This window comes from Mauremys mutica, chromosome 17 (genome assembly GCF_020497125.1).
Source record: "Mauremys mutica isolate MM-2020 ecotype Southern chromosome 17, ASM2049712v1, whole genome shotgun sequence".
Taxonomy (NCBI): Eukaryota; Metazoa; Chordata; order Testudines; family Geoemydidae; genus Mauremys; species Mauremys mutica.
Window position 1 is genome coordinate 21611862 of NC_059088.1, and position 27967 is coordinate 21639828.

At 61.6% G+C, this 27967-nt stretch overlaps 1 protein-coding gene across 2 annotated transcripts in view; it reads right to left on the reverse strand.

Moving 5' to 3' along the window:
- The window catches only part of LOC123351390 (unconventional myosin-Ie-like), a 34648-nt gene extending 6681 nt beyond the window's left edge, over positions 1-27967 (reverse strand). The window contains exons 1-20 of one of the 2 annotated variants that reach the window (XM_044990694.1): positions 27718-27967; positions 18027-18164; positions 16810-16899; positions 13110-13204; positions 12242-12329; positions 12016-12105; positions 10399-10530; positions 10172-10306; positions 9615-9747; positions 7740-7936; positions 7443-7523; positions 6937-7023; positions 6281-6367; positions 5603-5770; positions 4723-4808; positions 4133-4214; positions 2692-2798; positions 2286-2384; positions 1584-1728; positions 1213-1327 (exon numbers count right to left, since the gene is read on the reverse strand). In XM_044990694.1, the coding sequence (XP_044846629.1) occupies positions 1213-1327; positions 1584-1728; positions 2286-2384; positions 2692-2798; positions 4133-4214; positions 4723-4808; positions 5603-5770; positions 6281-6367; positions 6937-7023; positions 7443-7523; positions 7740-7936; positions 9615-9747; positions 10172-10306; positions 10399-10530; positions 12016-12105; positions 12242-12329; positions 13110-13204; positions 16810-16899; positions 18027-18164; positions 27718-27720 (2158 nt within the window). In that variant the 5' untranslated portion in view covers positions 27721-27967. Of the gene's footprint in view, positions 1-1212; positions 1328-1583; positions 1729-2285; positions 2385-2691; positions 2799-4132; positions 4215-4722; positions 4809-5602; positions 5771-6280; positions 6368-6936; positions 7024-7442; positions 7524-7739; positions 7937-9614; positions 9748-10171; positions 10307-10398; positions 10531-12015; positions 12106-12241; positions 12330-13109; positions 13205-16809; positions 16900-18026; positions 18165-24215; positions 24344-27717 lie in introns of those variants that run through there. The other variant, XM_044990695.1, reaches the window with a different exon arrangement.

Genomic DNA, 27967 nt, shown 5'->3' on the forward strand with positions numbered 1-27967 from the left:
CCATTGTGACCAACCAGTCCGACCCCCTGGGCACCACTGACCAGAGCCCTGCCCCCAGCTAACTCCCAGAGCAGAGCTGAGAGAGCAACGGCCGATCTGGACTGAAAAATTGTCAGCGAGACTGAATCCCCCGGACGCTGAGGAAACTGAGCCCAGGGTTCATTCCTCTCACTGCTAAAAACCTCCATGTCCTTTCCTGTCTCTCGCTTCCGCTTCCAGCCCCTGGAGCGTGTTCGACGTTTCTCTGCTAGGCTGAAGAGCCCGTTATTGAAGACTTGTTCCCCACGTAGGTAATTAGCGACTGGGCTCCAGTCGCCCCTTATCCCTCTGGGTTAAGCTAAATCGATTTTGCTCCGTGAGTCTCTCACTCTAATCCTTTAATCCTCCTCGCGGCTCTCCTCTGGCCCCTCCCCAATTTACTAACCTCCTTCTCGAGGGGTGGGCACCAGAACTGGACTCTGGAGTCCTGCCCGGTCCAGCTGCTGTCCCGAGGGGGCAAAGTTTAGTCCACAATCACCGATCTAGGCAGCAATAGCGTGTGTGTGTGTGGGGGGGGGGGTGATGGGGTATTAGGGGAGCCACTTTCAATTTACACCCACTGCCTCACATACACCTAAAGGTTACTGGGGGGTGGGAGGGCAGTTTCCCAGGGTGGACAAGCCCTCACGCCTTTGTCCCATGCATGGGCACTCTCAGTTCACCTGGAGTCCATCCCTTACCAACAGGAGTCACCTCTGGCCGAGCCTCAGAGCATGAGGGTCATGCCGGCTTACCCGGGCCGGTGTACGTGTGTGCACCCCCCCATGCACAGCGATCAATGGAGGGGATGGCTGCATCACTCAATGGGGAAACCTCAGGAGCGCTGCCACCCCCAGGAGCCGAAGGAAGGAGGGACGGGTTGGGGGACGACCCTGGGCAGGTCACTGCAGCTCCAGGCCTCAGTTTCCCCAACCAAAAAGTGAGGGCAATTCTCCGTCCTTTCTCCCAGCCTGGGTCTATTCGGTGCGTGAGTGCCAAGCTGCAGGAACCGTCTCCTTCCCTGTGTCCGTGCAGCACCTGGCACATCCGGGCCCTGCTCTCCATGCAGGCCTGTAAGCACTACCGTAATGCACCTGATATCTGAGCAGCGGCTGGAGGTGGCCGGGCCCAATTCTGCTTTCCCCAGGGCTGGGCAATCGGAGGGGGGGGGGGGGGAGGGCACACGGGACCCACCTTCCTCCCTCATGCGGATGTACTTGCGCACGGCCACGTGCTTGCGCCAGGCCTTCTGGATGACCCGGGCGTATCCGTCGTAACGCCGCTCCCGCATCTCCTCCAGCAGGAACAGCTGTGGGGGCAGGGAGCACCGGCTTAGGGGGGCTGCCAGGTGATTTCCTCCTCTCCCCCCCAAATGCACACCAGGCCCAGCCTCCCTAATCCCCAACTGGGAGCCAGCCCCCTGCTCTGCAGGGTGACAGTCCCGCTCCCCCACTCAGCAGCTTCAGGGCCTGGTCCCTCCACGACTCCAGGGACTGCCTCCCGCATTGGCCTCTCCCCGCCCCTCCCCCCAAGGTCAGCCCCCCTTCCTCTCCCCCCCCACTCACCGACTCTGGGGCCTTGATGAAGACCTTGCCCTGGCCCAGCTGGTACTGGTCTGGGTCCATGTTGACGGAGCGCAGCAGGTGCACCACACCCTGCTTCTCGTCCCCCCGCCAGGCCGGCCACGTCTCGGGGGTGAGGATGGCGTACCTGGGGAGGGAGAGGGGGGGTGGCAGGTTGTCCTAGGGGCTCAGTAAGAGAGCGGGGGTCGGGGGGGGGAGGCGCTGCGGAGGGACGTCTCCCAGAGGCAGCCCCCGGCACTCTGCCCTCCAGGGGCAGCCCCCGGGTATCCAGCGAGCCGGGGTGCGATGCAGGGAAACCCTGGCCTTGCCCCCGACGCGTTCCCTGGATCAGAGCCTCCCTGCTGAGCCCACGTGGCATCACACGAGCCATCAGAGCAGCCACCACCCTCACGGGCTGGCCCCCGGCGCTGGGATCGAACGGGGGCCTCCGGAGCCCACAGCACAAGCCTCTGCGCTGAGGGGCTCCACACCCAGCCGCCTCTGACACGGAGCAGCCACAGGGGGCAGAGGTGACCCCCATGGAGAGGACCCCTGCGTCAGCATGGCTCATACTTGCCTCCCTCCCAGTTCCCTATTGGGGGGACCCCGTCTCCTCTGCCCGGTGCCCCTTCCCATAGCGCCAGCGGCAACAGGCCGAGGCTTGTGCCCCGTCTCCTCCCCTGCCCATGGGACGGCGGCTCCTACCTCTGCAGGAACTTCTGGAAGACCCGCCGGTAGGCGTAGCCGGCCCGGCGCACCCGGATGTTCTCTCGCAGGCCCAGGTATTCCACCTGGTGCTTCACCCTGGAGGAAGCCAGCGACAGGGCTGAGCAAGGGACGGGTAACCAGACCCCCTGCTCCCCAACCCGTCTCCCCCTGGCTGGGCAGCAGAGCCCATCCATGTCGGGAGATGGGGGCCCAGCCGCCCCCAGAGCCGGGAGCTGGAGGCACTCGGAGAGTCCGACCGGCCCTGCAGAGCAGGGAACAGTCTGGAAAGGAATGAAGGGGAAACGCTGCAGGGGCCGAAGGCTGGGAGTGAGGGGATCGGGGGGCAGGGACAACAGCTGCCCAAGGGGGAAGGGCGGAGCAGCCCCCGGCTCGTGGCCCCCACCTGCTCTCCTCCCAGTCGCGGGGTCTCTTGGTCTCGTTGGGTTTGATGCAGCGGATGTAGTGGGGGGTGCACTTCGTCAGGGTGCCCACCAGGTCGTTCGCTTGTTTCTTCAAAGGAACAAACCAGCTTAAGCCCCAAAAGATGGAGGGTTTCTATGGTAACCGGACCCCCGCACACACCCGCACTCCCCACCTCCATCCACCCCCTTCCCCCCCTTCAACCTTTAAATGGGGTCGCAGCTAATATGGCTGCCGAGCTAGGCACTCAGATACCAGGGTGATGGGCGGCCGTATTACCCCTATGATGACAGAGACATCCCACTGCTACAGGGGAGTCGCGTCTTACGCGGGGGTTAGGGTCTAAAGTCAGCGCGTAAGGCGAAAATCGCGTATCGTCAAAATGACCATTGAGGGGAATGGCGGGTGGAATCGCCTGCACTACAGGTACGGTATTTACATTGTCCGTTCTCTCTCTTTTTTTGCCGAGCGCGTAGAGTTAAAATCGTGTAAGTTGAATTCACGTATGACACGACTCCTCTGAACTATAATCAGGGCCAGTGCAGGGATGTTTCGCGCCCTAGGCGAAACTGCCACCTTGCGCCCTCCCGCCCCCGCCCCCGCCCCGAGCCCACCCCGCAGCAGCTCCCCACCCTCTGCCCCCCTGCCCCAGCTCACCCCTGCCCCACCTCCTCCCTGAGCACGCCGTGGCTGCTTCACTTCTCCCGCCTCCCTGGCTTGTGGCACCAATCAGCTTAGGCGCCGCAGGCCTGGAAGGCGGGAGAAGTGAAGCAGCCACGGCGTGCTCAGGGAGGAGGCAGGGCAGGGGTGAGCTGGGGCGTGGAGTTCCCCTGCGTGCTGCTCCCCCCTTACTTGCGGCAGGCGGCCCTCCCCGCACCCCTCTGCCCCAGCTCCCTCCGCCTAAATGCCGGTGGTGGCTGAAGATCCGGCCGCCGCGGTCGCTGCCGAAGAAAATGGTGCCCCCCAAATCCTAGCACCCTGGTCGTCTAAATGGTTGCACCAGCCCTGACTATAATAAAGCTCAGATCTACTGTCCTGTGTTTCGATAGCACCTCCCCCAATCTCTCAAACCCCGCCCCCTTACTAAAAGGCCCAGCCAGGGATCACTGAAATGCGGCTAGCTCTGGGGTGGGGCGTGGCCGCTGTCTGGCAGCACTAGGCATCCTGTGTCCAATGGAAACTGTAGCAGGGTGGGGGAGGGCAGTGGGGGATAAGACAGCTGAGTATCATTAGCCAAAAACCAGCCGAGCGGTGAGTGGGGGAATCTGCTGAGTGGCGCTCCCGGAGCTGCCCCAGCCTGAGCACAGGAGCCAGAATAATCCCCCGACGGCTCCAACCGGCTGGGGGGGAGGCCCAGAGACGCAGCAGGGAGATCTCCGTGCTGGGCAGGGATGGGGCTGCTCCCCCCAGCCTCCCTCAGGTACCTTGATCTTGCTCCCGGCTGTGGTGGGGCGCCCTTTCTTCTCCGCGTTGATGTTCTCAGGAAAGAGGTCTCGGATGAAGGGGCTACGGTGGGGAGGGAGGGAAATGATGTCAGTGCCCTGTGGGGCAGGGAGGTTTGGGGAGGGACTGGCTGGGATACGAAGCCTTTTGCTCTCTCCGTCACCAGCTGGAGGCCAGCCCAGGAGCAACCCAGCATGGGACGAGTTTGTTGGGCCTCAGCTCAGGTCCCAGGGGTCAAGCGTCCACAGCACAAAGCCCACCGTGCCGTTCAGCCGTCTCCTCGGCAGCGGGGCCAGGGACGGCCCTACCCCCCACCTCCAGGGCAGGGTTATTGTACCAGATACATAACCCCGAGCAATGAAAATATTCAGCTCTTATCGGCATTACATCCTAAACCAGCAGAGCTGGGGATAGAACCCAGGCGTCCTAGCTGCCGACCCCGACACTCGAACCACTAGACCCCACTGCCCTCCCAGAGCTGGGAACAGAACCCAGGAGTCCTGACTCCCAGGCCCCCCTGCTCTAACCACTGGCCTGCCCTGCCCTCCCGGCCCAGGGAAGTGGCACTCACAGCTCACTGCTCTGCATCAGCTCGATGAGGTCGATGAAGAGCACGTCGCGGTTTCGCTCACAGAATCCCTCCACGTCATAGGAGACCTAAGGGACGGAGAGCCGAGGTCTCAGGCAGCGGCCCGGGGAACGGCCTGGAGCCGGCGTGCTGGGGGGGCTCCCTCACACAGCCTCCCCAAGGGGAATGAGCCCCTCCCCATCACAGAGCCCAGGTCCGCCATCCCCCCAGGGGGGCCCAGCCCGGAGCCAGGCCAGCCACGGCCAGGGAGCGCCAGACTGGGGCACGCGCAGGGGGACGGGACACACCAAAGGCCTAGAATACGCAGCTCCTGGGGCAAAGCACCAGGTGCCCCCCCAGTCCAAGCCCTCTCCCTAACTATGACAGCCCCCGCCAACCCTGACCCCCTTTGCCCTCCAACCCAGCCTCCCCTTCCACCGGAATCAACCCCTCCCCCAGCCTGCCCCTCCACCCTAACTTACCCCCCAGCCCCCACATCCATCTCCCCCAGCCTCCCCTTCCCCCAGCCCCCCCACATACCCCTCCCCCAGCCTCCCTCTCCACCCTAACTTACCCCCAGCACCCCCACATCCATCTCCCCCAACCTCCCCTTCCCCCAGCCCCCCCACATACCCCTCCCCCAGCCTCCCCCTCCACCCTAACTTACCCCTCCAGCACCCCCACATCCATCTCCCCCAGCACCCCCATCTACCCCTCCCTCAGCCACCTCTCACCCCTAATCTACCCCTTTCCTCCCCCCCTCTATAGTAATTGTACCCTGTCCCCAGCACCCCGCCTCCTTTTCCCCTCTACCCTAATATATCCCGTCCCGCCCACGCCCCCTTTACCCAGCCCTCCCCAGGACTCCCCCCCCCACGCTGACCTTGCCGGCGTAGTGGTGGATGATGAAGCCCTTGTTCCAGCTGTTGAAGTGCTGGTGGGTGCCCACGGCCATCTGCAGCTTCTGCAGCAGGCTCTGGTCGGCGCCCTCGCCCTTGGCGTGCATGGTGGCGCACACGTCGTCCAGGATGCTCATGAGCCCCGGCGGGTTCTGGGCGGGGGGGAGACACCGGACCGCTCAGCCAGGAGGGGGCGCCACTCCCCAGCCCCTGCGCTCCCAGCGCTGGCCAGCAGGAGAGCCAGCGCCCCCTCCTGGGCAGCTCTGGCGCTGCAATGAGGCAGGGTTTGGGGTTCCCCCACAGCACTGAACAGATCCCGATTAAGGGAGAGGAACTGGGGGTACCCTTGGCTCCCAATTAAGGGGAAGCTGGGGGTTCCCCCACATTGCTGGGAGACCCTGATTAAGAAGGGGACTAGGAGAGGTCGGCAAGGAGACCCCAGGTCACAAAGGAGACGCCGATTAAAGGGGAGACTGGGGGGCAGAGCCCCCCACCAAGCTCAGACGGATGTGGGAGGGGGGCAGTTATGGGGATCCAGGTTCCGTGGGGACCAGAGACTCAAGGCGGCAGCGGTCCCAGGCTTGGGGGAGGGGTCACACAGGTTGTCTTCCCCCAAGGCCTGAGGTATTTGGAAGAGGGGGTGGGGGCGGCCGCTCGCTCACCACTTTGCTCTCGATCAGGTCGCAGACGATCTTGTTGTTGAAATAATCGATGGGGCTCCAGCGAATCCCTTCCTGCACGTACTCCTCCTGGGGGGAGAGGGACGATTGTGAGGGGGTGCTGGGATCGGGGCAGCCCCAGATCTTGTGGGAGAGCGGGGGTTGGGCTCTGCCCGTGTCCGAACTCTGGGGGGCACCCCCCGCGGCGAATCAGTGGCAGGTGGTGGTAGTTGCAGGTGCCGGCCACCAGAGGCAGACACGAGCGCTTAGACTGCACAGCCCACAGAGACTCCAGCTGGGCCGGGGGCTGCGCTGTGCCAGGCGCTGTACAAATACCAAAAGGCCCACTAGGCAACAGGCAGGAAGGGAAACTGAGGCACAGAGAGGGGCAGGATCTTGCCCAGGGTCAATGGCAGACCTGGGAACAGCACCCAGGGTCCTGGGCCCCAGCTCAGTGCCTCGTCCACTGGCCCACGCTGCCTCGTAAACCCATTGGCTGACCCCCCCCACCCATTCCCACCCCACACCAGCTCCTCCCTCTGCCCCTCATCTGCCCCCTCCCTCCCCCACCTCCTCCCCCCACCTGTCCCCTTTCCCACCCCACCACCTGCTCCTCCCCCTGCCCCCTCCCTTTACCCACCTCACCCCCTGCCCCTCACCTGCTCTGCCTTCAGGGTGAGCTCAATGAAAATCTGCTGCAGCTTCTCGTTCACAAAGTTGATGCAGAATTGCTCAAAGCCGTTTTTCTGCGGCGGGGGAGACAGACAGACACGTCAGACACTGGGGTCTACGCTGGGCAGGGCCATGCTGGCATGGAGGTCTCTCCCCCCCCTCTCCCCCGGGAGGCAGAGCGCGACCAAAGGGGGCTCTGGCTCGCTCAGAGCAGCAGAAGGGGATGTCACAGACAGCTGAGACGGGCCAAGGGCCTGGGCGGCAAAGGGGCATCCTTGGCACCCAGCTCACGCGCTGTCTGTCGCCCCCCCACGGCCCCCAGCCCCCAGGGGAGAAGGGGTTTGCAAATGGTTGGAGGAGGGGGAATCCCAGATCTTCTCAACGTGCTTCTCCTCTTCTGCTAGCCCAAGCCCCTGAAAGCCGGGGAGCCAGGAAGGGACCTAGGAACCCGAAAGCCCAGGACGGTCTCTCTCGCGCCCCTGCCCCGCGGTACCTGGAAGATCTCGAAGCCGTAAATGTCCAGCACCCCGACGTTATATTCCTCGTAGTCCTTCTGCATCGCTTTGTTGACGGCCTGGGGGCAGAGCAGAGAAAGGGGGAGGTGGAGGTGGGAATTCAGGGTCTTGCCTGGAAAATTTGTGGGGGGGGGGGGCGACAGAGCCCTGGAAGGGTCACTGGTGGGGGGGATAAAGTGGGGTTGAGGGGGATCAGACACCAAGTCCCCACAGAGAGAGAGCAGGTGGGGGCCCGGCGGCAGCTCGACACGGGGCCCCCGGGGTGGGTGACTCACGTCCACCAGGTAGTCGAAGAGCCGGGAGTAGAGCGCCTTGGCGAGGGCGTCGCGGGTGAAGCTGGCCTGCTCGGCGTTGAGCGTCACGTCGATCACCTCCGACTTGCCGCCCCACCGGCTGTCCATCTTCCGGCTGGTCAGCTTCTCCTTCAGCCGGCTCTGGTCGATGCCCAGGAGGTAGGTGGGGAAAGCCAGGACTGGGGAGGGCGAGGATAAGGGGGGAGGGTGTCAGGGGCAGCACCCCAACCCCATCTGCCTCTCAGCACAGCTCCCCCCCTTCACCCCAACCCCGGCTGCTGGATTCGCCTCCCTCCCGCCTGCCTCCAAGGTGGGTGGGGAATCGCCGTCCTCAGCCCCCGCACATCCAGAGGGGCCGGTGGAGCCCCATCCCCAGGGACCCTCCTCCCCAGAGGGAGAGGATGGGAGGGGGGAAGGAAACAGGAGAAGGTGGGGCCCCCCAATGGATGGAGGCAGATCCCTGGGCCACACACGTCAGGTTCCCCCCGCCCCCCCCCCCGCATCAGGTGCCTGACAGACCCCCCCCCCCCCCGAGGCCCCTTCCAACCCTGATATTCTACGATTCTGTGATTCCAGATCCACTCTGAGCCAGACCCTGACAGGGCCACCCCAACCCCAAGCCAGATCCCAAGCCAGGCTGTGACACCCCCCAGGCCCCAAGCCAGGCTGTGACACCCCCCACAGGCCCCAAGCCAGGCTGTGACACCCCCCACAGGCCCCGAGCCGGGCTGTGACACCCCCCAACAGGCCCCAAGCCGGGCCCTGACACCCCCCCAGGCCCCGAGCCAGGCTGTGACACCCCCCAGGCCCCAAGCCAGGCTGTGACACCCCCCAGGCCCCAAGCCAGGCTGTGACACCCCCCACAGGCCCCGAGCCGGGCTGTGACACCCCCCAGGCCCCGAGCCAGGCTGTGACACCCCCCAGGCCCCGAGCCGGGGTGTGAGTACCCCCACAGGCGCCGAGCCAGGCTGTGACACCCCCCACAGGCCCCGAGCCGGGCCCTGACACCCCCCCAGGCCCCGAGCCGGGCCCTGACACCCCCCCAGGCCCCGAGCCGGGCCCTGACACCCCCCCAGGCCCCGAGCCGGGCCCTGACACCCCCCCAGGCCCCGAGCCGGGCCCTGACACCCCCCCAGGCCCCGAGCCAGGCTGTGACACCCCCCAGGCCCCAAGCCAGGTTGTGACACCTCCCCCAGGCCCCGAGCCGGGCCGTGACACCCCCCCCAGGCCCCGAGCCGGGCCCTGACACCCCCCCAGGCCCCGAGCCGGGCCGTGACACCCCCCCAGGCCCCGAGCCGGGCCCTGACACCCCCCCAGGCCCCGAGCCAGGCCGTGACACCCCCCAGGCCCCCAAGCCAGGCCGTGACACCCCCCACAGGCCCCCCGCCGGGCCCTGACACTCCCCCTAGGCCCCGAGCCAGGCCGTGACCCCCCCCAGGCCCCCAAGCCAGGCCGTGACACCCCCCACAGGCCCCGAGCCGGGCCCTGACACTCCCCCCAGGCCCCGAGCCGGGCCCTGACACTCCCCCCAGGCCCCCAAGCCGGGCCCTGACAACCCCCCAGGCCCCAAGCCAGGCCGTGACACCCCCCAGGCCCCAAAGCCAGGTTGTGACACCTCCCCCAGGCCCCGAGCCGGGCCCTGACACCCCCCCAGGTCCCGAGCCGGGCCGTGACATCGCCCCAGGCCCCAAGCCAGGCTGTGACACCTCCCCCAGGCCCCAAGCCGTGCCCTGATGGGGATCCCCCTACACCATCCCCACCCCACAGCCAGGCCTGACAGACCCCCCCGCTCCATATCCACTCTGAGCCAGCCCCCGAGAGGCCCCCCACCCCAGTGCCCTCTGGCCCCGCACTCACAGTCCTCGCTCTCCACGGCGGCGTAGTTCCCCTCCTCCCGGAAGCTGATGTTGCCCAGGTGAAGGATCCCGGCCACGATCTGCAGCACCAGGGCCTGCTCCTCCCCAGAGAGCCCCACCACCTCCATGGCCGCCTGGGGACAGGGAGCAGGGGGAGGCGTCAGGCTGGGGGCGCTGACGCCAGGCTGGGAACAGGGGTGGGGCGGGGGGATGGGAGCTCAGAGGCCCAGGATGGAGAGTTGGGGGGGCACCAGGATGGGGGGAGCACTGGGGGGGGGGAATGGGGAGCGCCATAGCAGGGGGGCACCAGGATGAGGGTTGGGGGATGGGGAGCAGTAGGGGGTGGGGGCTCTATGGTGGCAGAAGCGGGGGGCAGCAAGACGTGGGTTGGAGGATGGGGGCACTGAGATGGGGGGCACCAGGAAGTGGTAGGGGGCACTGTGATGAGCGTGGTGGGGGGGGGCAGCAGGCAGGGGGTTGGGGGCACCATGGGGGACCGTGAGCTCCTTGCATCGATCTGGCTGTGTAAACGCCCACCCCCCACCCCGCCTCCCGTACCAGCGTCTCCTGGAACTCCTGCCGGTCGTTCATGTCGTCCACCTTGTAGGACGCCGACTGGTTGAGGTAGTAATAATAATCCGGGCTGGTGACGCCCAGGTTCTCCCGCTGCTCCGGGGAGGCACCCTCCAGCAGCTGGGCAGAGAGAGAGGACAGAGCGGGGGGGTCACACGCTGGCGGGGGGAGGGGGTACTGGGCTCAGCGCAGACCCTGCCCCCCCCACGCACCTGGTAGTACACGTGGAAGCTCCTCTCGCCGGCGTTCTGGCTCACCACCCGTGACTTCTCCAGCAGGAAGTTGGAGATCTTGCCCCCGTCGGGCTCCCCGCCTCGGCTGAACTGGATCTCGAAGTACTTGCCCTGGGACGGGAGGGGAGGCCAGGTGAGCCGGACCCCCAGGCTAGGTCCCCGCAGCAGAGATGCCACCCCCAGAGCATCCCCCGCCCGGGACGTGCTTGAGACCCCAGAGCCAGCTGGCCTCCTCCCTCGCTGAGCAGGGTCTGGTGGTCAAGCCAACTCCTGGGAGCCAGGACTCCTGGGTTCTGTCCCCAGCTCTGGGAGGAGAGTGGGAGCTAGTGGGGTGGGGGAGGCTGGGAGCCAGGAATCCTGGGTTCTGTTCTGGAAGAGGAGTGGGGGCTGGTGGTTGGGGGGCCGGGGCTGGGAGTCAGGACTCCTGGGTTCTGTTCCGGAGGAGGAGTGGGGGCTAGAGCGGGGGTGGGGGCTGGCAGTCAGGATGCCTGGGTTCTGTTCCCAGCTCTGGGAGGGGAGTGGGGTCTAGTGGGTAGAACAGAGACCTGGGAGCCCGGACTCCTGGGTTCTATTCGCCAGCTGTGGTAGCAGAGCAGCATCTAGCAGCTATTGCAGGAGGAGACTGGGAGCCCGACATCTGGGCTCTAACTCCCAGCTCTGCCACTGACGCATTGCAACAGGTCCCGGTCCCTCTCCGTGCCTCAGTTTCCCCATCAGTAAAATGCAGCTAATGGCACTAAGCTGCAGGGAGGGGTTGTGAGGCTGAGTTGGTGCATGGCTGTGAAGCATTCAGCGACGGCCAGCTGGCAGGGGGCAGAGGGCAGGCTGCCTCCCAGGCCCCGGCAGACGCTGCCGAGCGCCCCGATCAGGAGGGACGGGCAAAGCCCCCGGGAGCCCGGGCGCTGCCGAGCGCCCCGACCAGGAGGGACGGGCAAAGCCCCCGGGAGCCCGGGCGCTGCCGAGCGCCCCGATCAGGAGGGACGGACAAAGCCCCCGGGAGCCCGGGCGCTGCCGAGCGCCCCGATCAGGAGGGACGGGCAAAGCCCCCGGGAGCCCGGGCGCTGCCGAGCGCCCCGACCAGGAGGGACGGGCAAAGCCCCCGGGAGCCCGGGCGCTGCCGAGCGCCCCGATCAGGAGGGACGGACAAAGCCCCCGGGAGCCCGGGCGCTGCCGAGCGCCCCGACCAGGAGGGACAGGCAAAGCCCCCGGGAGCCCGGGCGCTGCCGAGCGCCCCGACCAGGAGGGACGGGCAAAGCCCCCGGGAGCCCGGGCGCTGCCGAGCGCCCCGACCAGGAGGGACGGGCAAAGCCCCCGGGAGCCCGGGCGCTGCCGAGCGCCCCGACCAGGAGGGACAGGCAAAGCCCCCGGGAGCCCGGGCGCTGCCGAGCGCCCCGACCAGGAGGGACGGGCAAAGCCCCCGGGAGCCCGGGCGCTGCCGAGCGCCCCGACCAGGAGGGACGGGCAAAGCCCCCGGGAGCCCGGGCGCTGCCGAGCGCCCCGACCAGGAGGGACGGGCAAAGCCCCCGGGAGCCCGGGCACTGCCGAGCGCCCCGATCAGGAGGGACGGGCAAAGCCCCCGGGAGCCCAGGCACTCACGAAGCGGCTGGAGTTATTGTTGCGAACGGTCTTGGCGTTTCCAAAGGCCTCCAGGAGCGGGTTGGATTTCAGGATGATGTCCTTGACGTGCTGGGGGGAAGCAGGACGCTCGTTAGAGGAGGCCGTCAGCCCAGGCCCTGCAGGAACCCCCAGCCCAACTGCTCCCAGCCAGCCCGGGCTCCCGGACCCCCACCGCTTCCCCCTGCCCTGTCACGCCCTGCGGTACCTGCACTTTGGGGCCCCCGCCGGACACCTTGGAGATGTAGCTCATGATGTATTTGGCCGCCACCGTCTTGCCAGCGCCGCTCTCCCCACTGCAAGAGAGACGGGCGAACGCTGGCTTCTCCGCCCCACCAGGGAGGACGCCCCACCCTAGCCCAGTGCCGTCTGGAGGTCAGGGAGCCTGGGAGGAGAACCTGGTTCGTTGCATCTACGTTTTTCCTGCCCTGCTTGAAGCCAGACAGAGACTCTCCTTTAAAGGAGGCAGAATGGCCCAGTGGTCAGGGCACCAGCCTTGAACTTGGGAGCCCCGGGCTCAGCTCTCTGCTCCATCAGTCCCTTAGCCTCAGTTCCCCGTCTACAGCCTGGGGGGAACAGCCCTGCCTCACGGTTACTAGGATAAATATGGTAACGACTGGGACTTGCTCAAGTACTCTGGTAACTAGCCAGAGACAGAGTCTCCTCCCCGAATGTGGGCGAGGAGGGTGGGTGTCGGGGCCTGCGCAGCGTCCAACCCCACCCTGCCAGGGCTGGCAGCAGGGACTGCAGGACCGTGCCGCAATCTCCCCATCAGTAAAACGTAGAGACGGACACTAGGTTGTCATGGGGGGATGGGAGAGGGAGGGGCTCTCCCAGCAGTCTCTGCCAACGTGCCGGAGGGCTACGGCCAGCCTGGCAGAGCTACGCCGCTCTGGTACCTCGGTGTGTGACCCGGGCACCAGGAAAGGTCTTAGAGCTAGAACTTGGCACATGCCCAGATGTGGACCCTACGTCCGTCCGTCCCCCTCCCCTTCCGGGCTCCAGATGTGGACCCTGCTTCTGCCCTCACCCTCTTGCCCCAGTGGCTTCTGCCCCTGTTCTCGGCCCCGCCCTACCTGATGATGACGCACTGGTTCTCCCCGTCGATCAGCATGTTGCGGTACATGTTATCGGCCAGGGCATAGATGTGGGGCGGGTTCTCGTACTGGGCCTGCAACCAACGCACCGGCAGGGGACTCGGTTATTCCACCGCGCAGGAGTCGGGACGTTTGTGCACAGGGAGGGGGCAGGCGAGGAGACCCCAGCTCTCTAGTTATTTGTCTCAGGTGGCACTGGGGGGGCTCCATTCCGGGATCCCCATTGCAGTGGGGGGCTTGTACAAACACAGTGAACACAGTTCCTGCCCCAAAGAACTTACAGTCCATGTCAGCGCTCCAGGGACCTTCGTTCCACCCGCTCTGGTGAGCGCTTGGCAAACAAAACACACTGGAGACTTGTAAGGACTTGGGGGACACAGTGAGCTCAAAATGACATAGGGCTTTGGGGGGCAGAGGACGAGGTCTCCCAAATCATGCTATCCCTTTGCCTTCCTCCCAGGGATCTCAAAGACCTTAATTACAGGAATTCTTCACAGACCTTAATTAACCCTCGCAGGGAGGGTAAATCAGTGCCACTCCTATTTCACAGATGGGGAAACTGAGGCCCAGAGCAGGGAAATGACTTGCACAAGGTCAGTGGCTGAGCTGGGAAGAGAACCCAGGAGTCCTGCATGTCCTTAGGCCAGCCTAGACCCCTGCGTCCCTGGAAACAGCCTTGACGGGAACTAGTGGGCTGATCTAGCCAGATCGCCCCAGGCCTCCTGCAAAGCCATTGCTTAGATCGCCATCTCAGCACCCTCACCGCTACACTGGGGGATAGCTCCTGCCACGGATCCGCCCGCAGATCTCGAGCCCCGAGCCGCACCCCTGGAGAGGAGACGCCAGCGGATCAGGAGCGTGGCAGGCGCACGGTCCCCTTGCAGGGGCTCAGCGCGCTCCCTCTACTGGTGCCCCAGTTCCCTAGGACAGCGACAAGGCTGCTGGGTTTTCAGGAGGGGAGTCGGGAACTGCACTGAACGGAGCACCCAGATGTCTCTTTGGGATCTAGGATACTAGGTAATAATTGGAGATATACCAATCTCCTAGAACTGGAAGGGACCTCGAAAGGTCATCTAGTCCAGCCCACTGCCTTCACTAGCAGGACCAATTTTTGCCCCAGATCCCTAAGTGGCCCCCTCAAGGATTGAACTCACAACCCTGGGTTTAGCAGGCCAATGCTCAAACCACTGAGCTATCCCTCCCCCCAATATTGAGCAGGGAATGTCTCTGCACCTGCCACTAGGGGGCAGGCTGGGAGCAAGGCAGCTCCCATGGGGAGGGGCAATGGGGTGCTGCAGGCAGGGGCCTTGCTGGAGCGGGGCGTGGATCGCACATGCCCCCTCGGTGTCCTGGCAGCAAGGCGGGGCTCCCAGCTGAGAATTCCTGCCAGGATGACTCACCAGCTTCAGGAATTCTCTTCCCCTCCCAGGGACCAGCTGGGATTCACTCCCGGGGTTCCTTGTGGGTCACCCCGCCAGATGCACCCCCTCGCAGGCCGGGCACTGATGGGGAAACCCTTCTTCAAACTACAGCCAACCCCCACCCCGTTTAGCCAAGCCAGGCTTAACCAACGTTTTCGCTCAGCATACGCCTGGGGATCTGCCTGGAGCCTGCTCTGGGAGACACCAGAGCTGGGCCGCCCTGGGCTCCCTCCCATTTGGGGAGCAGGCCCCACTCTGCTACATAGAATCATAGAAAATGAGGGTTGGAAGGGACCTCAGGAAGTATCTAGTCCGACCCCCTGCTCAAAGCAGGACCAACCCCAGCTAAATCATCCCAGCCAGGGCTTTGTCAAGCCTGACCTTAAAAACCTCTAAGGAAGGAGATTCCACCACCTCCCTAGGTAACCCATTCCAGTGCTTCACCACCCTCCGAGTGAAATAGTGTTTCCTAATATCCAACCTAAACCTCCCCCACTGCAACTTGAGACCATTACTCCTTGTTCTGTCATCTGCCACCACTGAGAACAGCCTAGCTCCATCCTCTTTGGAACCCCCCTTCAGGTCATTGAAGGCTGCAATCAAATCCCCTCTCGCTCTTCTCTTCTGCAGACTAAACAATCCCAGTTCCCTCAGCCTCTCCTCATAAGTCATGTACCCCTGCCCCCTAATCATTTCTGTTGCCCTTCGCTGGACTCTCTTCAATTTGTCCACATCCCTTCTGTCGTGGGGGGACCAAAACTGGACGCAATACTCCAGGTGTGGCCTCACCAGTGCCGAATAGAGGGGAATGATCACATCCCTCGATCTCCTGGCAGTGCTCCTACTAATGCAGCCCAATATGCCATTAGCCATCTTGGCAACCAGGGCACACTGATGACTCATATCCAGTTTCTTGTCCACTGTAATCCCCAGGTCCTTTTCTGCAGAACTGCTGCTTAGCCAGTCGGTCCCCAGCCTGTAGCGGTGCCTGGGATTCTTCCGTCCTAAGTGCAGGACTCTGCACTTGTCCTTGTTGAACCTCATCAGATTTCTTTTGGCCCAATCCTCCAATTTGTCTAGGTCACTCTGGACCCTATTCCTACCCTCCAGTGTATCTACCTCTCTGGACTGAGGAGGAGCCAGAGAGGAGCAACCGAATGGCCCATCTAGTCCAGGATCCATCCAGCCCATCACTGGATGCTCCAGAAGAAGGGGGAATTTCCCCCACAGTCTCCTCTCCCAGTGCATGAGCAGGTCCCCTCTCCTCTCTGCCTGGGGCTCTCCGCAGCTAGAACATGGGGCTAACAATACCAACCCACCTCTGCAAAGCACGGAGAGATCCATGGATTGAAGTTGCTACTTGTTACTGGCTCAGGGGAGAGGTGCAGGGGACTGAGGGTCCGACCTCCTCTATAGCCCAGGCCAGAGAACCTCACCCAGCGGTTCCTACATCCAGCCCATATCTGGTGGTTGAGCTAGAGCACAGCTTTTAGAAAAAAAATCCCATCTTGATTCCCAGACAGCAAGTTATGGAAAATCCACCACGATCCTTGGTAAATTGTCCCAAGGGTAAATTACCCTCCACTGCACCTTATTCCTCATCAAAATTTGTCTGGCTTCAGCACCTTCCAACTACTGGATATGGCTCTGCCTTTGTCTTCTGTAGAGTGGTGTCCTACCAGAAATCTCATCCCCCTGGACGGTGATCTTATCACCCCTTAGCCCTCTCTTTGATAAACTAAATAGATTAAATCCCTCCCGAGAAGGCAGGTTTTCTCGAATCATTCTTCTAGCTGTTTTTCTGAATTTTCTCCTATTTGCCAACAGCCCGTTGGAAGTGTGGGCCCCAAAACTGGACCCAGTAATAGTCTCCCGAATCCTGCATACACTATATGCCCGTTTACCCCAACTGTCACATTACCCCACCCCCTTGTCCCCCAGAATGAGACACTCACGCTGGGGGACGAGGGCGGGATCTGGATCATGCGAAGGTTTGGATAACAGGGCAGAGACTGCGAGGAGGACAAGCCCCCAGCTGGGGGGAGGCCAGCCTGCTTCTGAATGGCTCCTGCCCTCTCCATGATCTGAATCAAATCCATGTCCCCACACCCTGCTATTTGATAATTACCCTGCATAGAGGTACCCCTGCTCCCACTCCACGGCCTCTGCTACGGGGAGGGGGTCACAGTGGAACTGGAACCCCCGGTGGGATGTTTTGGGGGCCGTTTCCCCATTTCCTCCCCCCCCCCATTACTTACGGCTCCCTGGTACATGTCAATCTCGCGATCGGTGAAGTAGGGCAGCTGTTTGAAAGGGTTGACGGAGATGAGGACCGGCCCGATGTACGTCTGGGGTTTCTGAGATAAGGATCGACCAGCGACGATAGGAAGCGGAAGAAGCAATGGAAAAGAACCCAAGGCTCCTCAGAGCCGGATCCAGAGCCACCTGTCCCACACAGCCCACCCCGCATTTAAAGGGCTGCACACAGTTACTACATACAATCACATTCACCCCCCGCCCCACCAAATCTGCACAGCAGCAGACACATGGACACTGCTACCTGAATTTTGTTTTGCAATTTTTTTTTGAAATTTTGGCTTTTCGTCGTGATTCAGGATGGAACAAAACCCTGAAATCTCCAAATTTTTCATGAGACAGAAAATCTGTTTTCCAACTGGCTCTAATTAGGGGATTCTCTGAGTAAAATACTGAATTTGGTCCCATTCATCCATGCCTGGGTTTTATTCCTGTCTCTACAGCCCTACTGGGTGACTTTGGGCATTCACATTCCTGCTCTGTGCCTCGGTTTCCCCTCCCCACCTTCTGTCCGTCATGCCTATTTAGACTATGAGCTCTCTCAGGCAGCGACTGTCTCTCACTCTGCGTCTCTGCCTGGGCCCAGCCCAACACACTGAGGCCGCCACCAAGATACAAATTATACTAATAATCCGTCACGATACTGATATGATCGTTAAAAGCATCTCACTGATGCCTGAGACACCATATTTGGGGTCGGGAAGGAATTTTCCTCCAGGGCAGATTGGCAGAGGCCCTGGAGGTTTTTCGCCTTCCTCTGCAGCATGGGGCACGGGTCACTTGCTGGAGGATTCTCTGCATCTTGAGGTCTTTAAACCACGATTTGAGGACTTCAATAACTCAGACATAGGTTAGGGGTTTGTTACAGGAGTGGGTGGGTGAGATTCTGTGGCCTGTATTGTGCAGGAGATCAGACTAGATGATCATAATGGTCCCTTCTGACCTTAAAGTCTATGAGACTATGAGATTGCTCCATGAGTTACTCCGGCAATGGGCCGATCCAGAACCAGCCAATCCTGGGGAAGCTGGGGCTTGACCCCACCCCCACCCCTTTGCAAACTGCTGTCCCTTTGGGCAGCAATCGGCGTTTCCCTCCTCCCCTGCCACATCCTCCAAGTTCCCAGCGTCGCCCTCCCTGCTCCCAGCCCGGCAAGGATACGAAGATGTAGTCATCCAGGAAGCGTTTCTTGAGGTTCTCCACGATGGCGTCCTCGCTGATCTTGGCCAGCAGCACCATGTCGTCCACCCCGCTGTGCTTGACATTCTGCGCCTGCCAGTGGTAGCGCTCCTTGCTGCCCTGCGCGGGGAGGGGAACACAACGGGACAGGTCACAGCTCTGGCTAAGCTCAGGGCGGGGGAGCCCGGGCGACGCCGGTGCTCAGCTGCCTCCGTCAGGTTCTGCTCCAGCCAGGGAGGGGATGGCTTAGGGCTGCGAAACTGGCGGTTTGGGCTGCGAGAGTCCGGCACCGGGCTGGCAACCAGGAGATCTAGGCTCAGCTCCCTGCCATGGACACTCCATGTGACCCTGGGGGAGTCATGTGATCTCTCTAGGCCCATTCGTGAAACAGGGATCTCCTTCCCCCGCTTTGTCTGTCTCAATCATGGGCTCTGTGCCTGTGCAGCGCCTGGCCCAGTGGAGCCCCAATCTCATCTGGGTCTCCTATTATTTGTATTACGGTAGCACCAGGGCACCCCAGTCACAGACCAGAAACCCATTGTGCTAGGCACAGTACATTACTTATTAGGTGTATTACGGTAGCACCTAGAAGCCCCAATCATGGGCCAGGACCCCAGAGTGGTAGGCACTGTATATTATTTATTAGGTGTATTACGGTAACACTTAGGCGCCCCAGTCATGAACCAGGACAGCATGGGACTACGTGCTCTACATTATTTATTAGGTGCATTACGGTAGCGCCTAGGAGCCCAGTCACAGACCAGGAGTACATGGTGCCAGGTGCTGCACAAACACAGACCAGACTGTCCCTGCCCCAAAGGGCGTGGAGTGTAGCTGCGACCATGAAAGCTGAAGCCTTGTCTGGGCTGCACGAGTACTTGAGACCCTTGGCCTCTTGCTCAGTGCCCTTAGGCCAAACTCCTCTGCCTTGTCCTGTGTAACTGGCTGCCGTGCTCCACCCTAGAAGAGGCTGCATGATGCCCGGGTGTCTGTAGCTTATAAACCGAAATGCAGGACAACGATGTTACAAAGACCAAGAGGATGTAAATCTATGATCAGCCTCTGCCCCAGCATCAAGGCACCACATGCGTCTCTCTCTCACACACACACAAATTTATCTCGTTTTAGCGCAGAGACGTGCAATGACTTTGGGGTCTTGTGCTCCATTCAGCACCAACAAAGAGCTACGCTCTCTCTTTTTCTTCATCTGGCCAGGAATTCCCACCGTCTTGCCAGCCCCAGGGGTTCAAAAAACAGGAGTCAAGCCCACAAAAATCATGAGATTGGGGTAAAAATAATGAGATTTAATAAACAAAGAAATGCTGGGACCCTATTTGCCATGTTTTTTGAGCCTTTAGAGAGTTGTGCTTCCAAGTGTTTCTGCATAAGCACCGGGGCCAGAAACCTGCCTTAAAAAAAACTTAATTACTTAAAGCTAAAGATTCTCAAGCACTCATATGACTCTGGGAGCCGGGACTTGAAGAAAAAACTAACCATATATTGCAAGACTCGTGGTAAAATGGTAAAAGTTGGCAACATTGCACGTGCTGCATCCTGAACTCGGTGCACGGCTCTGGGGTAAGTCACACCCCTCCCCCTCCATGGGTGTGCCTCAGTTTCCCCATCTATACAACGGTGCAACTGACCCTCCCTGGCAGAGGCTGCTGCAACCCTGCCAGGTGTTGTTACCATCCCGGGTGCATCATGAGGGTTTGACTTTCCCCTCCCTGGCAATCTCCCTGATTAATTGACAGAGACGCTTAGCCCTTGATTTCAGCTGGGAGAGAAACTGACCCACACGGATGGAAACAGAATCCTCCCAGGAGCGCAAACTGCTCACGATCTAGTGGCCTTGCCCAGCGGGCGGGGAGGGCTGGGACGTACGCTACTGGCAAAGGGAACCACGATTCTTGCCCCCGCTGGGTTAACAGCTGGAAGGATCTGGAGCACCCCAGGGTGAGATGGGAGGGAGGGGGGAAGAGAGAGCGCGAATGTGTGTGGTGTTTGGGCTGTGTGTGTGCACACGATTGCCCCTTGCCTCCCTGCAAAAACAGACAACCCACAATCCACTTCTCCCCCCCACCCCCACTGCATCAGCACAGAAGATGGGTGGCTCTGCCCTGCCCCCTCCCCAGGCCGGGTGATGGCGATCAACCCCCACCCCCATCCCAGCTCTGAGCCAGCAAGAAAACTTCAGACAGGCTCCTGGCTGTTGCCAAGCGCTCCGTCCTCCGGCCCACACAGACAATGCGAGCGGTCAGTTGCTACGCGACCGACGCCAGTGGCACTCGCGGAGGGAAGGGATGGCAGCGGGAGGAGGGGCAGCGCGGAGGGAACGCTGCAGAGGCTCCGGACGAGGCTAGGACGACGTTCTCCTTGCGGGTGCTAGACCACGCCACCCCGGCCTGCGTGGAGCAGGGTCAGACAGCCAGGCCTGACTGCTGGCATAGCCATAGTGCTGCCGACTCTTCCGCAGTATTTGGGGGCTTAATTCAATCCCCAGCTTCCAGAGTCACGTGAGATTCTGTTTCCTTTAAGAAAACCCAAGTTTCTAACCCTTGTAAATTATCTGTCCTCCATCTCCATGGTATCTAAACACCTGACACTGTTCAGCGTGTCTACCCTCACAGCCCTCCAGGGGGCAGGGCAGCGCGATTATCCCCATTGTACAGAGGGGAAAACTGTGGCACAAAATGACTGGTTCAAGGTTCCACAGGGAAGTCAGTGACAGAGCAAGGAAGTGAACCCAGGAATCAAGTCTGAAGCTGGCACCCTAACCACTGAGCTCTCCCAGCTCTCAGTGGAAAGCTTGGCACGAGCCCTGAAGGCTCAAACAGCAGTTTTGTTTTTGTTTGTGTGTTTTAAATCATTCAACACCACCCCCATTCCTCACCCTCTGACCACCACCCCAAACTCCCCTGCCCGCTATCCAACCCCACCTGCTCCCTGCCCCCTACTGCGCTGCCTGGAGCATCAGTGGCTGCCCGGCTGGAGCCAGCCAGGCGACCGCGCAGCACAGAGCACCGGGTCAGTCACCGGGTCAGCTGCCTTGCTCGGCCGCCCAGAGCATTGCACCGGCGCCATGCTGCGGCTGTGGGGGAGGGGCCGGGGGCGAGCCTCCCGGCCAGGAGCTCAGGGGCCAAGCAGGAGGGTCCCGTGGGCCGGATGTGGCCCATAGTTTGCCCACCTCTGCGCTCGGTGCTGGCTAAACAGGGAGCAAACAGACAGGCCCTGCCACAGAGCTCTTAGCATCTATGCAGATAACAACAAGTGAGAGCGGGGGAGATAAACTAGCCGAGCACTAGCTCCGCTCTGCCCCAAAGGCCGGGACCGGCCTCAAGGACAAGCCAGGCCGGGGCACAGGAAGCATCTAACGCGGCTGAGACTTGAACGCACAGCAGGGCCGGGAGGGGAGGCGATTCGCTTCGCTCTCCCACGGGGAGGAGGGCGTTCGGCATTCCAGAGTTGGGGGATCCCTGCCCTCGTTAAAGGGGGGGTTGGAAAAGTCACCCCTGAGGCTGGCTAGCCCATCGCCGCGGGGTTCCTCAGAGCCCGCTGGTGCCAGCCGCTGCCAGGGGCAGGAGACTGGGCTGGGGGCTTTGCTTTGCTCTTGTCCTAAATGTAGGCGGTCAGCTCATTGGGGCAGGGAGCAGCCCCGTTCCGATCCCAGCCCGGACGGGGCCTGGGCAGGCAGGGCCCTCCCAGCCCGGTCTGAGCTCAGAGAGCAGCTCAGAACTCACGGTGCCCCAGGCCGGGTTCTGCTCCTCAATCCAGAGCGCTTCCCCGACCGGCAGCATCTGCCTGGCACGGGGGCAGGGCTGGGGGCAGGGCCTTCGTACCACCACGGAGCGGGGCAGGCAGCCGGCAAGACCCCAGGGCCAGCGACTGCACCTAGTGACACCAGCCCTGCCACGCCTTTGCCACGTAACGAGCCCGTGGCCTGGCCGCTGGTGGGTAGGAAACTTAGTGGGGGAGGCTCAGACGCTGTCACCTGAGGAGGGCGTCTCAGGCCGGGCCCACCCTCCGGGGCACTCTGGAGCTCTGGCCATCTTAAGCCTCAGCAGGCCTGTGAGAAGGGAAATGCTATTGCCAGGCTGCTGAGGGGGAAACTGAGGCACGCAGGAAGGAAGTGACTCACTTGCCCGAGGTTCTAATGTGAGTCAGCGGCAGAGCCAGGAATAGAACGATAGGCCCTTTCTCTCGGCTCTGCGTTCTAACCACTCAACCACACTTGGAAATGAACCCAGGAGTCCTGATTTCCAGCCCCCCAGCCTCCACCACCAGCCGCGCCCCACCCCTGCCCTCAAAGCAGGGACTAGACCTCAAGGAGTCCTGCCTCCCCGTCCCTCCCTGCTCTAACCACTAAACAACGCTGCATTCCTACTGCCTCACCCATTTTGGCGTCTCTACTCCCTCAGCCAAGGGCTGGCCCCAGTATCATATGGTTGTGAAACTGCCTTCTCTAGCAGTTATTCATTAACCTGAGCTGGACGTGTGGGCAAGATCCCAGCCCGGCTCAGGAAAACTCCCAGGAGAACTTCACTGCAGTACAAGAAATGCGCCACCCTGAATGTCGCACAGCGTCCCTGAAATGCAGAGCGGCTCCAAGCCTCACGTCCACACAGCCGCGAGCGCAAACCTGCCTGCCCGGGGAAGCAATGCCGAGGAGGGCTGAGCCCAAATCGCACCTCGCTTCAGCCTCTGCAGGTTCCTAACACCGGCAAAACCCCCACGCCTTGGGGAGGTCCTTCAACAAGGCCAGTCGTGCGACAAGGATTAATGAAAGGCAGCATGGTCCAGTGAGTAGAGCGCAGGGCTGGGCCTTGGGACACCTGGGTTCTGTGCCTGGCTCTGGCCCGCTGGGTGATTTTGGGCAAGTCTCACCCATGCTCTGTGCCTCAGTTTCCCCTCCCACCCTGTGTCTGCCTGGAACGATTTGTTATTTGCACCTGGCACGATGTGGGGCACCAGACTTTGGTCGGGGTTGGTGTGTGAGCAGCGCCCAGCACTGTGGCGGGGGGAGCGGTCTGTGCAGGGTCCCACACGATGGGGGCCCTGATCTTGGCTGGGGAAGGGACGGCTGTGCAGACTGTGGCCTGACGGGGGCCCCCGATCTCAGTTGGGGTCTGCACAGGGCCCAGCCCAATATCCTCCCCCCCAGATCTCAGTTGGGGTCTGCACAGGGCCCAGCCCAACGGGCAGGGGGGGACCCCGATCTCAGTCCAGGCATCCACATACTACCAGAATCCACGTAACAAGCCACGTGGCCGACTGTGAAAATCCCGTCCCGCTCCCTTTCCGAACCTGACGCACTCAGACGTCACCAGGCGCGCTCGCCCCGCTGCAGGCAGTGGGACCCGCTGGCAGGGGCGTGCAGAGGGTACCCCGGCGGCGGGGCTGTGGGAGGGGGAACCAGGCAGGCTTTGGAAGAGCAGAGAGATTGCACTGGCACAGGACTACCCGTGACAATTCACGCCCGGCTCACGGAGACGGAGCTGCCTCCGCTAGCCAGCAAGGACAGCGCGAGGAACCGGGGGCCGGGACAAACGCATCCATTGTTTAAGGCTCTGGGTTTGCTAGGGGCAGCGTTATCCCCGCATGGCCGGGCACTGCCCGAGCCGGGATCCTGGCAGCTCTGGGGTGCAGCACGTCATCTCAGCTACGGGTGGGGGAGGGGGGTGAAAGCCAGGCCTCTGCTACCAGGCCAAGGTTTGTCCCAGCTAGTGATGTAGTAATGGCCCCGCAAGGCCCATCAGTTCGCTGTGCACAGGGCGGGAGGGGGGAGTTTAGGGCAAGATCCGACCCGCTGCGTGTCCCCCCAGGGCACCCACCCGCATGCCCACCCCCCCGCTCCACACGCACACACCCACCTCCAGCAGGCATGGCCCCCCCGGGCCCCTCCCAGCACGCACATGCTCCTGCCCCTCCCAAGGCACGGGCGTGCCCACACACGCCCGCCTCACCCCCGCACGCTGCCCCCGGCTCCTCCAGCACACAGGGCGGCGTCCCCACAAACACAGCTCCAGCCCCAGCCGGCACTGCCTGCTCCGCCACAACCGCCCCCCGGCTAACAGGGGGCTGGGGCTGCCAGGAGGAGGGGGGATCCCCTGACCAGGGTCCGGGAGGCTGGTGCTAAGAATAGCCCCGGCAGGAGGAACTGAGCTGACTCACCGCCCCGGGCCAGGCATTTCAGCATGGGAGGCTGCTGGCACGTGGCTGCGCAGGCCGGATCCTGCCCCAGGGGCCCCCCCCCGCCCCGGGGCCAGGGCTGCAGGGCTCCCTGGGGCTGTACAAACACCGGGGAAGGGAGTAGGGTTAAGGATTAACCAGCCGGGGGGTGTTGCTGCAACGCCAGGACCAGGTCAGGCTGGAGGGAGAAGCCTGAGCCTGTCATGCTGTGAAACACGCCCCTCCCCGATCATAGCAGAGATGCCTCTTCCCCACAGCACCCCTCCCCTTTCTCAAATTGCCTCACCAGGCCGTTCCCACTCACGGGCAGAGAAACCGAGGCACAGGGACTGCCCACCCCTCAGGGCACAGTGACAGATTTGGGAATAGAGCCCAGGAGTCCTGGCTCCCAGCCCCCTGCTCTAGCCACTAGACCCCACTCCCCTCCCACAGCTGGTTTCCAGCCCCACTCCGGGCTCTAAGCACCAGCGATGACTGTTGCACACACGCATTAATCACACGCTATTAATAGATTCACAGTGACCCGCTGGGCGCAGCCGCCTACCGGAGCGGAGCCGCTCCACGGACGGGTTGGAGGGGAAGCCTGTTCCGCACACAGGATAGAAGCCAGCAGGGTCCATGCTCACCCTCCACCCCGATGGGTCTCAGCTGTGAACCAGGATCCGGCCGGGACCCCCCACCACCACCTGGGAACAGCAGGGTGGTTGTGCACCTCCCAGTCACAGGCCGCAGATGGAGACCCCCTGCCAACCCCAGCCAGTGACCCCTGCACCCGACCGGCGCTTGCTGGCCTGAAAGGTGGGGTGGGGCTGCACCAGGCACCCCATCTTCAGCACCATAAACCCACAGCTTCCCCCGCCGAGGGGGGAGTCTCTACAGGCCGGGGGCAGGGAGGGAAGTTACGGGCACAGAGACTGCAGCCGCGGCAGCATTTGGGGGATGGGAAGTGGGGGCAGCAGAGAGGAACTGCCAGGATTTAAAGCCCCATCACAGAGGAGGCCGACCCACTCCCCCTGCCCCAGGACAGAGGGGCGGCTGTGCCCCTCCCCCCCCCGGGAAACAGGGATGCTCTCTCCAGAACGGTTTTAAACATCACCAAAAATTCAAAGGCCCAGCTTTGCTGCCCCCCCTGAATTTTGCCAGACTTGTGAATGGGACTATAAGCACATCCAAAAACCTCCTCCCACACCAACCACATGAGAGCCACTGTTTACACAGGCTCTGCATTAAGTCCAAGCACGTTAGGGGAAAGTTTGAAAACCATGCAGCTCCGAGAGATCTGGCTCCTGGAGCCAGGGCTATGAGCAGCAGGCCAGTGCAGGAATGGGCTTGCTTGACCAAAACCTCATTACACAGGAGTGCAGGCAGGGCCTGTCGTGATAGTGTCCTGCGGGAACAGGCCACTCCTGGATCCAAGCTGGGACAGTTCAGTGTTGCCACCTCTCACTAGCTGGTACTCTTTGCCAAGCCCCAGCTGCTGGAGTCACGTGAATACAGGAGACTCTCTGCTCCTAATTAAAAGGAAAGAACATGTTTCCCACCCTCATGGTCATAGAGAAAAGCTTAAAAACCCAGCCTGAGTGTAACCCTAAAACCTCAAAAACTTCATAACCACCACCACCCACATGTGGTCAGTCGGTTTGTTTTATTTCGGATTTTTGTCCACTTGTGGTTGATGTGGAGCAGAATTAGCTCCTCCTGTGTTTTAGATCCTCCTGTTTGCTACAAAATTACCTAGGTGAGAACCAGTAAAACATCATTTAATGGGGAGGGTAATTAACCAGTCAAACAGATTCCCAAGGGAGAGGATGGATTTTCCAGCACTTAAAATAATTGATATTGAGACTTTCCAAAAGATGGACTGTAGCTCAACTACCAGATATGGGCTGAATGCAGGGATCATTGGGTTTTTTTGTCTACATGGGGGAACTTGACTGGCATAGCCATTCCAGAGTAACTCCCCCTGTAGACAAACTATTTCAGAATAAAAGAGATTGTACCCAGGAATAATTACTCCACTTTGTGAGTGGAGTAATTATTCTGGAATAGAGCATTCACACAGAAGCTGTTGTGGAATCATTACACCCCTCAATTTCCTCCCGGAGACACAGACTAAGGGAGAGTCCCTGGCTTGTGTTACGCAGGAGCCCAGATCAGATGATCGGAAGGGCCCCTTTTGGTGTTTTAAAAACAAAATAAATCTATTCAACCTTGACCATGCAGCCCTGAGCCTGCAATTCAGGTCGGTGCCCGGTGCAACGGGGCCCAATTTGACACAAATTGCTCCCCCAAATCCCTTGGCAAACACATCCATAACTCTCACTCTCTCACCGCTGCTCACAGAAACCAAAGCAGCCATGAAAACAAAGCCCAGCCCATGTTGGGGGAGGGAGTGGCTGAGCCATCTAAGCATCAGGTTTGAAACAACCAGTTTTCCTAGCACAGTCCTGTTAAGGGAACCTTGAGCTGGCATCTGAACACCTTCCTCCTTCCCAGGAGCCCTGGGACTCACTACGCCAGGTGCTGTACTAACATTTCTGAAGTGCCTCTCACCAGTCGTTCCACACTAAAGCTCCCAGGTGTTTTTTTATGGGGTCCAGTAAAGTCAGTGGCACTCAGAGCGCCTCCTTCCATCCTCTGCTCTGGCAGAAATTCTAGCTACACCATCAGGCAGCAGGGGAAACAGGCACCTTTCAGGGGTTCCCAGGGTGACCTGGCCAGGAATAACACCCCCCATCTTCCAAGCCCTTTAACATACACACACCCCTTAAAAATGTCACCGTCTCCTGTCTAAACCCCTCCGGGACACCTAGCACCAGCGTAAATGTCCATTGTAAGGCCCCAATCCTGCAAAGGGATCTGCAGAGGCTGCGCGGGGTCCCGCAGTGCAGAGATCCAAGGGCAGGATCAAGGGCCCAAACCTTCACAAAGGGAAGGGAGCAAATATTCAGGGCAGAACTCAGACAGGGCCACAAGCACCCCGATGAGCCAGACAACATGCGGGGCCCACGCAGGCAGCTGGCTGGGGGCTGGCAATGTTCTGCCTGCACCCTAGAGCCATGCCACAAGGATCTGGCCCTTCGGAGAAGTTTGGCTCGGAAAAGCAAAACCAACCCCCGCAGAGGTTCCCGCAGAGAAGCCAGAGCCCCAGTCCGGGGGAACAAGCCAGAGGAAGGAGAGAGAGACGAGGAAGGAAGGTTTCTTGGGAATCCCAATCAGGCCAAGGAGGATCCTGCAGCCCCAGAGGCTATTTCTGACCCAGCTTCTCTCTATCCCATTTGCAAGGTGATTCATGGCAGCTGCTGCTCCTGGGGGCGGGAGGGGGAAGGGAAATGGGGAAAAAACCCTGTTCAAACGTCCCATTAGCTAATAATTAAACTGGGGAACGGGGGGGGGGGGGATTTATGGGATTTGCTGCGGGGGGGGTGGGGCGAATTGGGTCTTAAAGGGACTGGAGCGTCTCCAGAGGGGGCAGGAAACTCACCATGGCTGGATCGTGGTGACTTTTCCCCCACTTCCTACCTCCACCCCGGGTGGCTCAGCAGGGACCCATGGCCGGCGCCGGGTCTGGGTGGGGGGGTGGCTGGTCCTGTCCTGGGGCGCTTCGGAGCAGAACCTCTCTCCGGGGAAGGCAGCAGGAGAGGAGCCGGGCTGGGCCAAGATGGAAGGCAGGGGCTGGGCGTGCGGAGGGGCAGGTACAGGCAGGTGAACGCCGGGAGCCGGGCTGGCTGCAC